At 32.9% G+C, this 17,129-nt stretch overlaps 1 protein-coding gene across 1 annotated transcript in view; it reads left to right on the top strand.

Moving 5' to 3' along the window:
• Nucleotides 1–10,952, top strand: part of COL15A1 (collagen type XV alpha 1 chain) — a 196,182-nt gene extending 185,230 nt beyond the window's left edge. Inside the window, exons 34-39 of the mRNA XM_051966718.1 lie at nucleotides 656–784; nucleotides 1,196–1,255; nucleotides 4,301–4,360; nucleotides 4,795–4,980; nucleotides 8,823–8,938; nucleotides 9,743–10,952. Coding sequence (XP_051822678.1) covers nucleotides 656–784; nucleotides 1,196–1,255; nucleotides 4,301–4,360; nucleotides 4,795–4,980; nucleotides 8,823–8,938; nucleotides 9,743–9,956 — 765 coding nt within the window. The 3' untranslated portion in view covers nucleotides 9,957–10,952. The remainder of the gene's footprint in view (nucleotides 1–655; nucleotides 785–1,195; nucleotides 1,256–4,300; nucleotides 4,361–4,794; nucleotides 4,981–8,822; nucleotides 8,939–9,742) is intronic.
• The last annotated feature ends 6,177 nt before the right edge of the window (nucleotides 10,953–17,129 follow it).

Below are 17,129 nucleotides of genomic sequence, written 5' to 3' on the forward strand. Positions count from 1 at the left end.
CTAGGATTTTAAGAATTAGTATTTAAATACTTGCTGCTCTTTTCTCTATTATAGACCTTTTAAAATCTCATACCAGTAATTATCTTTTTCTTTTCATATTTCTTTGTGTTTTTTTCCTCTGTTTCATTTCCTTGATAATGCTACTGTTCTTATTAATCTTTAAGGTGTTTAAAAATGTTCAATAGTAACATTGTACATAGAACTGAATAATAGTATAGCACTTGCACTTCAATGTTTTTAGAGTAGAAATACAAGAAAAATCTACTACAAAAGGCCAATACTTCTACATATAATATCAGGTATTGATGAGATTTTATCAGTGGAAATGATATTAAGGAAAAGGCATTAATACTTGCTTTGCTGCTGCACCCAAAAGACAATAAGACATTTCTATCTGTCTTCAAATGAAATCTTCCATATGTGGTATCACCCACATTATAATGTGAGGAGGGAGGGAAGAAGAAAGAGAAAGAAGGTGGGGGAGGGAGAGTGAGAGAGAGAGAGAGAGAGAGAGAGAGAGAGAGAGAGAGAGAGTTTGTATATAATTGCTTAATACATAATTGTTTCATTTATTCACTCATTCATGTATAATCTCAAATTTTATAGAAGAATGTGGTTTTTACTGTTTAACATATTTTCTTTTAATATCTGACAGGTAACAACATTTGGAAATATTGAAAGTATGATGCAAAATGCTCATTTGGTGATAGAAGGCACACTGATTTATTTAAGTGAAAGTACAGAGTTTTTTATACGTGTAAGAAATGGATGGAAAAAATTGCAGGTAACTATCTTTATCCTTTCCCTTTTCCTTTCAATGAAATAGTTGCAATACCAATCATCTAAAAGGAAAATCTTAGTTCTCTGAATTTTATTTGTAACTTTTTAAATCGAAAGGTAGCATAGTCTTGTAGACAGAGAGCTTGTATTGAAGTGAATAGGACCTGAGTTCACATTTTGCCTCTGACACATAATAACTATGTGATACAAATAATTTAATATTTTAGTATTGCAGGCAATGCACCAAGCCTGTCATTGAAGAGAAAAAGCATAGTTGACTTTTTAGAAGGATTTTCTCACCTAGTATTTTCCTATACCAGTAAAATCAGAGCTCCCTCTCCTTGTCACATGTGCATATGTGCATTTATAATTTTCATTTTGTACTTAATTATTCCTTTACTTATTTTTCTTTAAGCTTGGAGAGCTTATTCCCATTCCTGCTGATAGCCCACCACCTCCTGCAATTTCCAGCAATGTAAGTATCAATAATTGGTGAAAACATATAAATAAATGTAGATATGGATATTGATAACCACTGAGTTATCATATTGCAGTCTTTCCAGTCATTTGGTTGACTTTATAACTTATTTGATTATGCAGAATGTAGTCATGAATATAACTAAAAACTGCAGAAGTAGATATGTGATGGACAGTCTAGTATGCATCAAATCACCTAGAAATTGAACTTTGAAGAAAAAATGTTAGAACTGAAAGGGACCAAAACGACTATCTAATGCAATCCCTTCATTTTACAGATAAGGAAATTGAGATTCAAAATACAATGAGAATAAAAATTACTTGTCCAAGATTATAGAGAGAGTGACAGAGGAGAGCAGAGCCCAAGTTAGATGATGCAATGGATAGAATGCTGAGTCTGGAGGTAGGAAGATTCATCTTCATGAGTTCGAATATGGCTCAGACATTTACTAGATGTGTAGTACTGGGCAAGCCACTTAACCCTGTTTGCCTCAGTTTCTTCATCTGTAAAATGAGCTGGAGAAGGAAATGGCAAATTGATCCAATATCTCTGCCAAGAAAATTCCAAATGGGGTTACAAAGAGTCAGACATAACTTAAAGGATTGAACGACAACAACGTTTGACTCCAGATCTAATGTTCTTTCTGCTATAACTAGTTACTTGATTATTTATTTAGGTGAAGGGCAGAATCTGTATTTGTAATTTTATTTGTGCAGAGAACTCCTGGTATGAAAACCTTATTCTACCAATACTTTCTGTAATTTAGATTTTTGTTTGTGACTCTGAAAAAAGAAGTTACTTGTCCATAGTTATATAGTTGAGTTATATATTTTGAGGCAGGGCTTGAATTCAGGCCCTTTTTACTTAATTTGACTTTGACTTTTGACTTTAGAATCCTGTCTGTCATAGCATTATCATAAGATAGTATATCATAGGGCACTACATTCCCTGCAAACAGGGGAAGTTTTCATGATAACTCATATTTATGTAGTGCTTTGGTTTACAAAATTATATATATATATATATATATATATATATATCATCCCTTTTCATTGATAGTAAAGTATTCACTAGACACTTAATAGCTTTGTTAAATTTATGTTATTATGTCAATTGTTAGGATTATGTTATGTTAATTGTAAAGATACAATGAAAGACAAAAAAAAAGATGTTTGTGCCTTTAAGAAGTTCACAATCTAATGAGAGAAATGATAGAGATCTGAGTACATACAAGATATGTAAAATAAAATAAGAAGATGATCTCAGAGGGTGGGGTAGTGAGGAGGAAATACTTCTAGGAGAAACCATGAAAAGCTTTCTAAAGAAGGTGCAATTTGATCTTAGTTGCAAAGGAAACCAGGGAAGCTAAGAAATGGGAGAGAAAGCATTCCAGGCATAGAGAATAGTTAGTGCAAAATCATAGAGTCAAGATATGAAGTTGTGTGTAAGAAGAACCAACCAGCCAGTATAGCTACATTGTAGAATATGTAGAAGGTTGTAAAATGAAGTAGTGGACAGATAGGAAGGATATAAAATGAAGGGGTGGACAGATAAGAAGGGACTAGCTTGTGCCAAACAATATTTCTATAAGCTGCTGGGAATTACAGGGAATTATTGGAATTTATTGAATAAGCAAAGATGTTGTGGTTCAACCTGATTTAGAAAAACCACTTTGGCACCTGAGTAGATTGGAAATGGAAGAGACTTGATAGAGGAGACCAATCAGAAGACTATTAACAATAGTCTTTAGGAGAGGTGATGAAGACGTGTTCTAGGGTAGTAGTTGTATGAATAGAGGACGTATATGAGAGAGTGTTTAAAGGTAGAAATGACAAGATTTTACAACAGATTGAATATACAGAGGGAATGTGAGTCAGGAATTGAAGATAACACCAAGTTTGCAAACCTGAAAGGATTTTTTGGGTCCCTATTAGATTGCAAATTCCTTGAGGTCACATACCAGGATTTTTTACCTTTCTTTACAACTCCACAACAGTAATAAGGAAATTAAGGGAAAGTTTTTTAAAGAAAGCCAGTAAGTTGTTTGGACATGGGTTTGACATAGTTATAAATCTGTCCATCCAGTATTTATTGCGCACATACTATGTAACCAACATTATATTATCTTAAATTTCCACAACCACCCTTATCCCCTTATTGTTTAATATTAATCATAAATCCAAAGAGTACTGTGTCCCAAAGTAAAATCTACATTATATGGCCATTCATTCATTTACTTAACAAGTATTTATCAGCTCACGTGGACAATACTCAGTTCTGAATACTACATTTCAAGGGAGACATTGACAAACCAGAGCAAATGTGGAGAAGAGAAAGCAGGATTGATAAAGCATTATCCAGTTCAATTAAACACACATTTATTATATACATACTTGTTTGTGGTTGTCTAGCCTTCATTCTTGAAGAAGGACCAATGATATCAGGAGGGTGATGTCTTGGCTTGCAAGTGAATTGGATTTAAGTGAGGCAGAGCTGTGCAAAATCATCATCCTCACTCTCTGCTCAACAGTCATCAGGATTCAGTGGCAAGACTTACCTCAATTCTTATCTAGCCTTAATCACAGAATGAGCATTGCCTCAGACAAAGTGAGACCTGGGAAAGACCTTATCTTAAAAAGACTAAGGTTTCCCACTGCATCCAGAGCCATCATCACCTGTCCTGACATATGTTTTTCCATCAGATTCCAATGCATATTACTGTTCATCACTAGAGGTACAAAGATAAAATCGGTAGAGGCACTGTGGTTCCAGCTCTTGAAACATGTAAACTCTATAGTCATAGGATATGAGTTCAAATCTCAACTCCATCTATATGGTCTTAGGCAAGTCTTACAACTGTTCCTATTAACAATATGAATATGGAATTATCTATCAGATGTTGTTAAGTTTGATTTAATGAGAATGGGGAAGCAGAGTAAAAGGGAAATGATTGGTGTAAAATTACTTTTAAATGAATAAAAATTTTTAAATTTATGCAAAATGATGATACAAAAGCATTTATTTTTATCTTTTAAATGACAGTTTCAGCAACCTCTACCTCCACCAATTCAGACTTCAAATGTCAATTATGAGAAGCCAGCAGTAAGTATATGTGTTTGAGAACTGTTGGGTTAGTATAAACAGCTTTTCTCCCATTGCCATCTTGAGATAACTCTATTCCCCTTCTAACAATAGAACAAATGTAATGAGCACTTCCCCTTTCACAACTCTGCTAAAATATCAATGAAATTAATTCGAAAGTGTCACCCCTGGTTGTATACAAATGCCAGGCTTAGCCATGAAGAGCCTGGAATGAAATAATGGAAATATTTTAAGTCAGCATTGAAATGCTGTGAAGAGGCAGGACTCTGAAAGAAAATCTAGCTTTGATGTTCCCACAGCCCATATAGTCAGTTTGGGTCTCAGCAACAAGAGCAAAAAGTTGACCTATGTTTCTAAAGGAATAAAACATTTAGCTATCAGTACCAAAGCCCAACTAAATGTCTTCTAAGCTTGAATTTCTTTTGGTTTTTCAGCTTCGCCTAGTTGCTTTGAATATGCCATTTTCTGGAGACATTCGAGCTGACTTCCAGTGCTTCCAACAAGCCCAGGCTGCCGGTTTATTGTCCACTTATAGAGCTTTCTTATCGTCCCATTTACAAGATCTGTCCACAATCGTGAGAAAATCAGACAGCTACAGCTTGCCAATAGTTAACCTTAAGGTAAGAGTGAACTTTTTTTTTCTATTGTTTCTATGAAATCTTTGTCACTAAACCCCAAAGTCCGTTCCAGAATTTCTTTCCTTTTCTCTCTTGCGCTGCCTCCCCACTCACTCACCCTGTACCTAACTTCCAAATTTAATTAGACAATTCAACTCAGCATTTACTGAGTACCTTCTTTGTGTGAGGTTCTGGAAATATAAAGACAAAAAGGAAAATTAGTCCTTATTCTCAAAGAGCTTACAATCTATTAAACGATGAAGAGGAAAAGAAGATAACATATACAAAAGTATATGTCAAGGTAGAATATGATAACTGCACAAGAGTGCTATCTAGATAGGCTAATATAAGAAAATTCAAGAAAGGAGAAGTCATTTTCCTCAAGGGAATCAGGAAAGATTTTGTGTTGGAGCCCTTGAAAGAAAGAAAGGCATATACTGGAGGCATGAAGTTTAGACAACATGTACAGACAGAGGAGGAATGATGAAGGACAGAATAAAGGAATAGCTGAAAGTCCAGTTTGGCTGGTATTTCAGCCAGTCCTCCATTCTTTAATCCATCTTAGAACAAAAGAATTAAAAGAAAAAGTAAAACATGTCAAAAAAAAGTTATAGTGCTTAAGATGGTAGAGTTTATATGAATTTAGAAATGGTCTTTGTGTTGTTGTCCCTTTTGACCCTTTCTGAGAAGGCTTATCAGTTCCCCTTCTAAGCCCCTTAAACTTAAGTAGGATAGCAAGCACGAATTCAAAGCTCTTTGAGCATTGCAAAATAACTGTTAAAAAATCTTTGAAGGGGTAAATTCGCATTCCAAGAATGATCACAAACACTGTGACTCCCTTTGGGGATGGTACACCAAAGTAAAAAAAAAAAAAAATACAAAAACACCTCTATCCCCTTGAGTTTTTTTCTGAGGACCAACCTCAGCCTTGTAACCTGGGTGTTATAGCCCAAGTAGATGGAGATGTTTCACATTAAAGAGAAATGCTTTAAAAAAAAAAGCATTTTTCTAAGAATTTCTCCCCCCCCCCAAAAAAAAAAAAAAAAAAAAACAAGAAAAAAGATAGTAAAGTGTATTGGACAGAGCCTCAGACATGTGAAATCCTGAGTTTAAATCCTTCTCAGAAACTTATTAGTTATATGATGCCAGGCAGGTCATTTAAACTTTTTAGACTCAATTTCATCATTTGTTTGTATGTAACTCAATGTTCAAGCTTGTTTGCCCAAAACTCTTCTCACTGATAAAGAATGGCGATTTTGATGCTCCAAGGAGCAGAATTGGTGAGAGCCTGAGAAAACAAAAATTATAAAACTTCCAGATTTTCTAAAGAATTCTGGAAGAAGTCATCATAAAAATAATTTTTACATAGGCCTGCAGTGTAGGGAATCCTTCTCCATAAATTAGAAGTCTAATGCAAATGGAATCGAACCCTGGCTTACATGAAAAAAACTAGGGAATTTGGACTCAAAAATCTCTGGGTCTCTTCTTGCTCTAAATGTAGGATCTTATGAACAGTGCTTCTTAGTTGTTTTTTTTTTTCCAGGAAGTACTTCATATATATAAAACATCCCATCTTCTGCGTTCAATCAGTTTAAGGGTAAAAGTTGACTCTAAATTGGGTTACATAAGGGTAAAGAAACTGTTCTCTCACCAAAAAAGATATTTGTGGTCCCTCAGACACTTTTTAAATTTCCAGTTTTATTTTTTAAAATCATTTAATAAGAACAACGTTAAATTCAAATGAACAAAAAGTCTTTTAAAAAATGGATTAATTTACAAAAAAAAAATCTTCAATTTAAAATGTTAACCCTTTTATGTAGGACCAGGATGGCCAGTAAACTCCAGTTTAAACAGAAGATTTGCACAATTATTATGCTTTCCTGCATTTGGTGGCATAATATATACATATATATATATATACATACATATATATATATATATATATATATATATATATACATATATATATATATATATATATATATATATATATATATATATATATATGATAACCCCCTTCTAGGAATTATGTGAAGAGTTACAAGAATAACCTAAAATTCCCTTTCCAAGATCACTCTTGAATTCTGTTCAAGAGGCAAGGCCAAAGAGGCAGTTAGTTGGTACAGTGACACAATATGGCTTCATAAACTTACTAGCTGTATAACTTTGGATGAATCATTTAACCTCTGCCTATATCAATTTCCTCAATTGTAAAATGGGGATAATTATAGCATCAATCTCACAGGGTTGTGAGGATAAGATGAAGTAAAAATTATAAAGTATTTTACAGAGTACCTGGCATATAGTAAGTACTTCATACATGTTTCTTTTCTCCCTTCCTCCTTTTCACCCTCCCCCCTCTCTCCCTTCCTCCTTCCCTCATTCCCTTTTTTCCTTCTTCCTTCCCTCATTCCCTTTTCCCCTTCTTCCTTCCCTTCTTCTTTCCCTCCTACCTTTCCTCCTTTCTCCCTTCCTCCCTTCCTCCCTCCCTCCCTCCCTCCTCCCTCCCTCCCTTCCTCCCTCCCTTCCTTCCTTCCTTCCTTCCTTCCTTCCTTCCTTCCTTCCTTCCTTCCTTCCTTCCTTCCTTCCTTCCTTCCTTCCTTCCCTCCTTTGGTTTTTCAGCTTTGCCTAGTTGCTTTGAATATGCCATTTTCTGGAGACATTCGAGCTGACTTCCTTCATTCTTAATTCTAGTAATCTAAGTTCATTTTAATAGTGAATCTCATTAGGAAACAAACCCAAAGGAATGATTTCAGTTGTAGGGCTTTCATGTAGAAATGAAAAACAATTGTCATAGCAAGATGGACAACATGGGGCAAGCCAAGACAGTTTGGGACTGAGTTTCTTTAAATCATGGTATCATGTTGATCTCAAGCATCTGAAGAGTCAAGACTTGTGGATGGTGAGGGAATGTGGTATAATAGGAAGAATAATAGTCTTGGAATTAGAAGACAGCCTTGTGACATTAAGCATATCCTTCATCCTCTGTATCTATGATTCTTCATCTATAAACTGGGAAATAAGAACATGAACTATTTACCTCAAGAGACTGTTGTAAGAAAAGTTAATCATCATTTATATGTCGGGGTTATTATTAAGTAGTATAATAAAGGAGTTCAAAACCCATCAAGTTCAGATGGAGATGTAAAGTCCAGGAAATAGACACAAATAGAGAAGTTGGTAGTTAAGAGAATTCTTTATTCTCTACCCTGTAGATGTACTTTGCACAGTCAATGGCTAACAAGGCTTATATCTTTAATCATTCAACAAACATCTACTAAACAATATATAATGTGTCAAATAAGCATTTAAGGATCCTTTTTTTAAAAAGCTCTTGATCTCAAAAAAGCCATATTCTAATGAGGGGAAAACATTCAAATGAACTGTATATCTATAAAAGATATTCAGAGTAGAGGGAAGGTAATTTCAGAGGGAAAACAATAAGGGTTAGAGGGCTAAGGGGAAGACTACTTGCAGAACGTAATATTTGAGCTGAATCTTAAAGGAAGCCAGGAAAGCCAGTAGGCAGAGTTAAGGAGAGAAAGCATTCCAGAGATAGTCACTCCAGACTATATCAGAGCAAGAGATATAAGCCTTCCAAGAAGCACTAGCAGTCACATCATGACAGGTTGGCAAAAGAAACAGCTTCAGACAAACAGGACTCTTTAGCATCCTTCAAATATGAATAATCCAAAATGTTATTAGAAACAGATAATAGTTTGTTTCTGTACTGTAATACTCAGGGTACTTCGAGAGCTTCTGAAAATTTATTCAATCCTTATACCATGTTATTAAAACACAAAGTTAAGCTCCAAATGTTAAAATATTGCTTTTGATTTCCACAGGGAGAAATACTTTTCAATAATTGGGAGTCCATTTTTTCTGGCCATGGAGGTCAATTCAATAACCATATTCCAATATATTCCTTTGATGGTCGGAATGTTATGACAGATCCATCATGGTAAGTGCTTTTTTTATACTGAGAAGCCCTAATGAATACATTAAATGCTGTTTTATTTGCCATTCAATCAATTGGATTGCTCTGTCATAAATTTAGTATTTATGTGTTTATCTGGTACAAGGACAAGTAATGCTAATAAAGACAACTATATGTTCTGTAGGATTAAAAGTCTTTCTAATTTTACAGATGAGGAAACTGAGCCCCAAAGAGATTCAGTGGCTTACTCAGGATGGTGAATAGCAGAATCAGCATTTGAGCATAAATCCTCAATTACCAAATTATATCTCTTCTCTTTGTACCACTGCAAGATCTCAAAGTGATTTGATTAAAAAAAAATTACCATGTTGGTCCTAACATAGATTATATATCATTCATAAATTTTATTCAAGTGGGTCTATAATTACACTCTTATTATAATAGATGACAACAACAACAAAAAAATGGTTAAAAATGACTGAAATACTTTCATATAAATTGAAAAAATATTTTGAAATGTTTCACATTAAATATTTTAAATAATGATTTCATGTTTTTGTATAAAACTATCTTTCTTTTATATAAGGAGAAAGACAGCCTTTATTTTGGGGAAGCTTATATTTGAATTAACAAAATGTAGTATATTCAACATGGCTTTATTTCATGAAATGATAATCTTTTGATCTTCATAGAAATCCTTTATATACACATGTACATGTATAGCGTGTACATATATATACATACATATGAGTACTAGAGAATCTAATATAGCTTTGCCTTAGTCTTCAAGATTTCTATTCAAAATAACTGTACAAAATTCTTCTATAGGCCTCAAAAAGTAATATGGCATGGTTCCAACACAAATGGGATTCGACTGGTAAGCAACTATTGTGAAGCATGGAGAACAGCAGATATAACTGTAACAGGAAACGCATCACCACTGAGCACAGGAAAAATCTTGGATCAGAAAACCTATAGTTGTGCTAATCAGCTCATTGTTTTGTGTATTGAAAACAGTTTTATGACTGATGCAAGAAAATGATGACCATCTACCCTACTGAAGAAATCTACAATTTTATTGCCTAAAAAGTGGACACTGAAATTTGATTTTTAATGATGTATATATTGTTTTTAATTGCACATTTATAACTAAAGTAACCAAAGAAAACATACCTCAGTACACTCAGTACTAAAAACGTAGAAAGAACTCAGATAAAAGACAAAATCTGATTTATACTTTGGTGCTAGGATCTGCAAGGATTCCCCAAGTGGTGTGACAAGAAAACATCCTTGCACACATCAACAATAAGTGTGCAAATCAATGTAGGCACAGAAATGTGCTCTTGTAATATCACAGCTGCTTTCATGCCACTATCTCCTCAAGAAAGTTGTTTGCTTAGTGTAACTGTCTCTGCTGAGTGTCAGATGCTCTTCATGTTTTCTTAACAAAAGTTTAGCAACAGTATCTCATTTTAAGTTATATGTGAACCAAATGTTTCATTCTTTATGCATCCATCATTTATAATTGCTGTTCACAATGAAGGGGAAAACCCTAAAAATTAACTAATTTTTATTCTTAAATGTTATCAATAAGTGTTCATTTTCCTTCAAAGAATTACCATTTTGCCATCATATTTTAGCAGGCTTACTTTTTAAAAATAATCATAGCTTAGTGTGGCATTTGTTCATGTACCATAACCAAACTGACTTGCTGGAAAAGTTGAAATTCCAAAGCATCTTGAATGAGAAATGTGACTATAAATAGATATTGCCTGCCTCCTTTTAAAAATGATTTTGTGACTTGTATTTGACAACTCTTGAAGTGTAATACTTTTAGCAAAATGAGAATTTCCATGCAAATTACTTTGCTGGTAAACATACATACACATATAGATATATAAATATATAAAATATTGTTTTATTTTTCCATCTGAATTAACACAAAAACATTTTCCCAAAATTAACCTATGTTTTCTCCAAATATCATATTTTCATTGTTATGATATGGAAATAAACTTTTGCGGGGTTTTCAACTACATGGAACTGTGTACTTGTAGAATTCAAGAATCCCAAAGGGCAAAAATTCAAGTTGATCTGTTATCTCCTCCAGGTGTGTATTCCTTCCCATCTATGCAGTTCACAACTCATTCATGCCCACCTCCCTGTGACTATTGTCCATGTTGTCCTATAAGGTGCAGAGTTTGAGAACTCCCCAACATAATGGGAGTATTATTCCCCCTATCACAATGATACTGTTCCACTGAACATCTGAGTTGCCAGTCACATATCCCATATTCACACTACATAACTGACCCATCATCTTTTTTGATCATACATTTATTCTGTTTTTGCTGATATTTCCATTTTTATTACATGTTGTATCCATCATACACTGGTGAACACTATGATTTTTTTGGAGTGTTTCCTGTCCCATGACTCTCAGTCATGCTTCATTTCTCCAGATCTCTTGTGATTTCCCCTGATGAGACTTACTGAAATGAAAAAGATATACCCACTTCTGATGACTTAATGCTAAACAAAGGTCACCGAGTAAAGAATAGTGAACAAGATGAAAGAGAAAACAAAATTTTAGAAATTCTGCTCTAACTTATCTTTCTAGAAAATGTCTCTGTAAGTGCCCACATATTTGAAAGCCTCTCAATGCCAACTTCCTTCACAGGCACAGAAAGGTGAAATTATGAAGAATGTTACCTAAAGCACTCTGCATTTCCTCTTTCTACTTCCTTTTCTTCACTTCAGTACTTCCTTCCCTGCCCCCAACCAACCAATCAATCAACATGGTATTCTGTTCATTCAGGCTGCCCAAAATAAAGCACCTGATAGACTAATTCACAAGAGGTGTTAGTGATTATGTTATTCTTTCTGATAACATTTTGAATAAGAAGCCCTTATTTTTATTAAGCTTCCTGTCTTCCTCTAACATTGCAAGGGTTTTTTTTTTTAATACTTTATAGTATTTAAGAGTTTGTGAAATACTTTATATAAATTACATTATTTAAATCTCACCATAATTCTGTGAAGTAGTTTCTATAGCTATTGTTATTATCATGCCAATTTTATATATGAAAAAACTGAGGCTCAGTAATTATCCATGAACAATGTCTAAAAAATGTCAGGATTTAAACTCACATCTTTCTGATTGTACGACCAATATTCTAAGTACTAAATTGTAGTTTATAGTCCTTTTCTTAAGACTTCCCTTAAAATTGTTTTCTCTTTGCCTTTTTTCCTATTATTGATATCATACATAGTTACTTTCTGCTGACTTTAACCCATATTTGAGTGGATTGAATTAGTTTTTCAAAGACTCCAAAATCTATCTTTTCCATTATCATTTAACTCCTTACATTCTTTCAAACTCTAGTTTTATTGGCTTATTCCTGTATTTCTACTTCTTTCAAAAGAGGAATTCTACCTATAATTTGACTCATCCATTTCTTTACTCCTTTATCCAAAAATTTCTCTTCAAGTTGTTCTTCACTCAATACCTAAAATCAATTAACAAAAAGTACTGAGTTCTTGCTATATGCCTAGTACTGAGTTAGGTGTTACAAATGAGGAAAGAAAGGATTGATGTGTTAGATATTTCATAGATTTGGACAGTGATTGGTTATGGACAATAAGAAAAAAAAGATTTAAAATAATAACATGATGAAAGCTTATTGTGGGAGTATGTAATCACCTGTCTGATGCTTTAAAGCCTACCTGCATATGTTGACTATCAGTCAACTACTTGCTCCACTTTCTACATTTCAACTTCTAGACTTATTCAAATTATATATGTCAGTCTCCCAGCTCACCTACAACAAATTAATGGGGCTTGCATTACATTGTACATAATGCAACTTTAATGTTTCATGGACAAATTTATCCCATTCGTGTTTATTTTTATTGTTATGTTTACTTTCCTTCTATCAAATTCTTTTATAATATTCTTCTTAAACAACAACAAAAATAGTCAAACAAACAGCACTAGGTGCAGTTTTCAATGCATGGAACCATCCAATCCCAGTCTTTATTCTTGCAATTACCCTTCCCTTTCCAAAATAAAGCCAAATCATCAAATCTTGCTTCAACATATACCTATTTTCACCTTCTACTCAGCCCTATAATCAGTTCAAAATTTTTTTATCTGAGGGTTCCCTCTTCAGTTTCACCCTGTATCTCTTTTCTCTCTCCTTTCCTGCTCATTTTATTATATTTCTGTTACTATTTTTGCTTTTGTAACCATCTCTTTTTTGGCTCAGGAAACAATGAAGTATAGCACCCCTCTCTAACACCCCTCACTTAGCTATATTATTGAATGACCTTTACTTATGGTACCCAAATTACAAGAAGGATTAGTTTTGTTTTTGAAAACCTTGGTCAGATTTGGGGAGGAGGTTGGTTGATTGATTTTTGTTGTTGTTGTTTTTTACCTTGATAATTCTTAAGTATAAGTACAAAAGAACTATGACCTTCTCTCGTTCTTTCATTATTTAAACACCAATAATTACTTAGACCTTTCAAATTATTTAAAATTATTTATCTCAAATTTCTGTCTTTGAATTTCAGAGGCTCTGTACAACTTTGGTTTTCTCAAAAGGAATACTTCTATTTTGTTTTAACTCCTAACTTTTTCATTCTCTATGAGATTATGTTCAAGTTTGTAAGACAACTTCTTATTGGGAGATTGCCTTTTGTTTTTTCAGTATATTATATTCCAACAATTCTTTTTTTCTCATTGTTAAAGAGTAGTCTTATGTGACTGTGATAGATTTTATTGGCAAATTATCCATCCCTTCCTGGTCACTTTGAATACCTTTTTCTTAACTTTGAGTTTGAAGTTAATAATGAAATTTGTGGATAACTTAAATTTGAAATTCCTCTCCAATGTTAACAATTGGAATTTTCTATCAATTTGCATTTTGTCCATCTGGTTCTAATACTCTTGGTTAATTTTATTTTGTTATTTCCTGAAATGTGGTTTTCAGGGTTTTTTTCTGTTTTTTTTTTCCCTGGGAGATCAATGAGTCATAGATTGTTTTTCTAAGCTTTTTCCCTTCAAGGTCAGTTACTTTTGATTGTAGCTACTTCACATAAAACAAGAAGGTAGCACAATGTCTTAGAAAGCAAAACCGGCTAATCTATTGTATAAAAGAAATATATTTAAAACATAAAGTTCATAAAACATAAAACACAGTTCAGTGAAGAGTTTGAGTAGAATTTATCATGTCTCAGCTAAATCAATAGTCAGATTCAACAACAACAAATATATACATACATATATACATATTACATATATGGTCAAAATAGAGAAATAGGAACACTATAGTATATTTAAAGAAACCATAGATAATGAAACAATATCAGTATTAATTTGTGCACTGAATGGCATATCCTTGAAGTCAAGGATCAGCCTTTTTGCCAACATATGCTTTAGCTTTTAGTAAATCTTCCCATACCTTCGTTTCAACATGAAAGGAAATAAATTCCAGAGCTTACCATGTATAAAGAAAAAGATTCTTGTTTTTAAAAAATTATTTGTTACATAATAACATTTCTAGTTTTATAAAACTTGCTATCTATTTATTCTAACATAGTCAAATAAATTAGTGAGACTATTAAATCTTTTATCTAACAATTTTCTTTTTAAAAGAGATACCAGCATTTTATATTCAGTCCCTGGCTTATTTCTTTCTTTATATTTTATTGATACTGGGACTGAGAATCCTGAGTCACAGTTATAAATTGTTATAAACAAAACATAAGCCTTTTAGCACTTTTTAATAACAATGGGATGTGCTTCTAGAAGGAGACATCAAAAATTGTGTAACTTCATTAATGAAAAATCAATTTGGAGTTTCTGATTATTACAGACCTCAGTTTTTCAGTAGGTCATCATTGCTAACTTTTTCCTCACTTTTTCTAATTGTATTCCTTATTTAAGAGTTTTATATTCTCACCATATCCATTTGGTTTTAATGGGTAGAAAATAATCTTGTCTCTTTCAGTATTTTCAAGTGCTCTGTAATGTTCCTTTCCTTTCCCACTCTGTTCCCATTCTCCATCATTATGTCTTGAATCCAATTTTTTTTTTACTAAGACTGCTATTTATGGAATATTTCATTTATTAAATATTCCTTTTGCTCCCTTTGGCAAGCCTTTTTATTTTTTAACCTCAAGAGGAATACATGAATGCCAGTTTGGAAACCTCTCATGAATGTACTTAAAGGAAAAGCTAACTGAAATGGAAGAAAACCTAGAAAGTAAGGTAAAAGTCTAGTGACTTCAGTATAGCTTTTTGGGACTTATAATCTGACAGAAAGATAAATAAGACTAAGATTCTAAATAGAATTTTATATTAGATCTTTTGAAATTGTTGAGTGGGAACTATTTGTTTTTATTATATGTTAGGACAAAAAAACTTACAAATATATTCAGAAAGGCAGTAATATGAAATCCTTTTAAAAACCTTAACATAAAAAATAATGTAACTGAAGAGAAATAGGAACATGGGACACAAATCACAATAAATAATACTGTTCTGAATGAATGATTTAAAGAAAAAATACTAGAAATAGTAAATAATTATATTTAAGAAATTGTGACAATGAAAAAAATATACCAAAACATGTATTATGCTAAAGCTAAAAGACAGCTAATGCAATCCTTAGAGGAAAATTTCAGACTGAAATTTAGATTCATTGAATTGAACATGCAACTATAAAAACTGTGGAAAACTGATGAATTAATGCCATATGAGTTTCAAAGTCCATAGTTTCTATAATGGGCTGAAGCTCGAGTTGATGCATTGGGGTCCCAAGCATGTGGACCATACTCTATTAATATATATGCTTGGAGAAAGAATGGCCCCCGCCCACTCTTTGTGCAAGTCCTGATGTGTTGTATAGGAAATGATGATTTTGGTAGGTGGAGGCAGAGGGATGGAGAGAGATGCGGAATGAGACTTCTGGCTGGCATCTTGTTGCAACTGCTTACATTGCTAATCCCCCTTCACCTCAAAAAGAATAAAGATTGAAGATTTTCTTTAACCTGAATTCCTGACTCCAGCTGATTTTAAAATAAGCGGTCATCACAAGTTTCAATTAAAGAAGAGATAGATAATATTTTTTAAAATACCACTGAGTTTAAAAAAATAAAACTAACACTAGTTTTACAAAGACCAATATAATCGAGCAATTATTAATTGAGTTTTTTAAGGCAGAGAAAAATCAAATCAATAAAAACATAAGTGAGATGAAATGGAGATAGAAAAAATTAAAATTATTAGAAAATGTTATATCTAATTATATGCCAACAAAATTGAAATTTTAATGCAATAGATGACTATTTACAAAAGAATATAAATGCCAATGTGAATAAAGCAGAAAGAGAATCTAAATGTGATTTTAGAAAATAGAATTGATCAAGCCATAAGTGAATGTCTAAAGAATCAAGGATCTAATCCCAATTTATTATATAATTAATTAATTAAGAGTAGTTGAATAAAGTTATCATTGTATCTATGAAATTATTTTGCATGTATTTGTGGTAAATACCTTATTTTAAGACAACCCTTAAAGTACAGTTATTTAGTCAAAACACTGCATTGTACCTTTTGGACAATTATATATGATTTAAGCTATGATTTACTACAGAATATAATTTGTGAAAGTCTTCCTAGAGCTAGCTGGAAACATACTGGATCCAATGCTTAGGTCTATAGTTAGATGAAGTTGAGTTCAAATTTGGCCTCAAGACACTTACTAGTTGTGTCACTTTGAGCAAGTGATTTAGTCTCTATCTACCTCAATTTTCCCAACTGTCAAATGGGCATAGCAGCACCCACCTTATAGTAATAACAAGGATCAAATGAAATAATATTTGTAACCACACAAAGTCTTTTGGGGGTTTTTAATAATTTTTAAGATTATAAAGGGGTTCTGAGACTAAAAAGTTTAAGAATTACTAATTAAATCTAACTCCTTTATTTTACAAAAGAGGAAACTAATGTCGAAAATGGTTAAGTGACATGAGTAATTATTGATACAGTCAAAGATTCAATCTCAGGTCCTCTAATTTCAAATAATTTAATGTGAATTTGGACCTGACTAATTGATTGGATAGAACTAAAAGTGGTCTCAACTAGAGTTTCCAGAGATGCAGGATTGGCCTTTTTTTGGTCATATTGACTCAAGACTTCCTGACTCCA

The sequence above is a fragment of the Antechinus flavipes genome, chromosome 1 (assembly GCF_016432865.1).
Source record: "Antechinus flavipes isolate AdamAnt ecotype Samford, QLD, Australia chromosome 1, AdamAnt_v2, whole genome shotgun sequence".
In the NCBI taxonomy this organism is placed as follows: domain Eukaryota; kingdom Metazoa; phylum Chordata; class Mammalia; order Dasyuromorphia; family Dasyuridae; genus Antechinus; species Antechinus flavipes.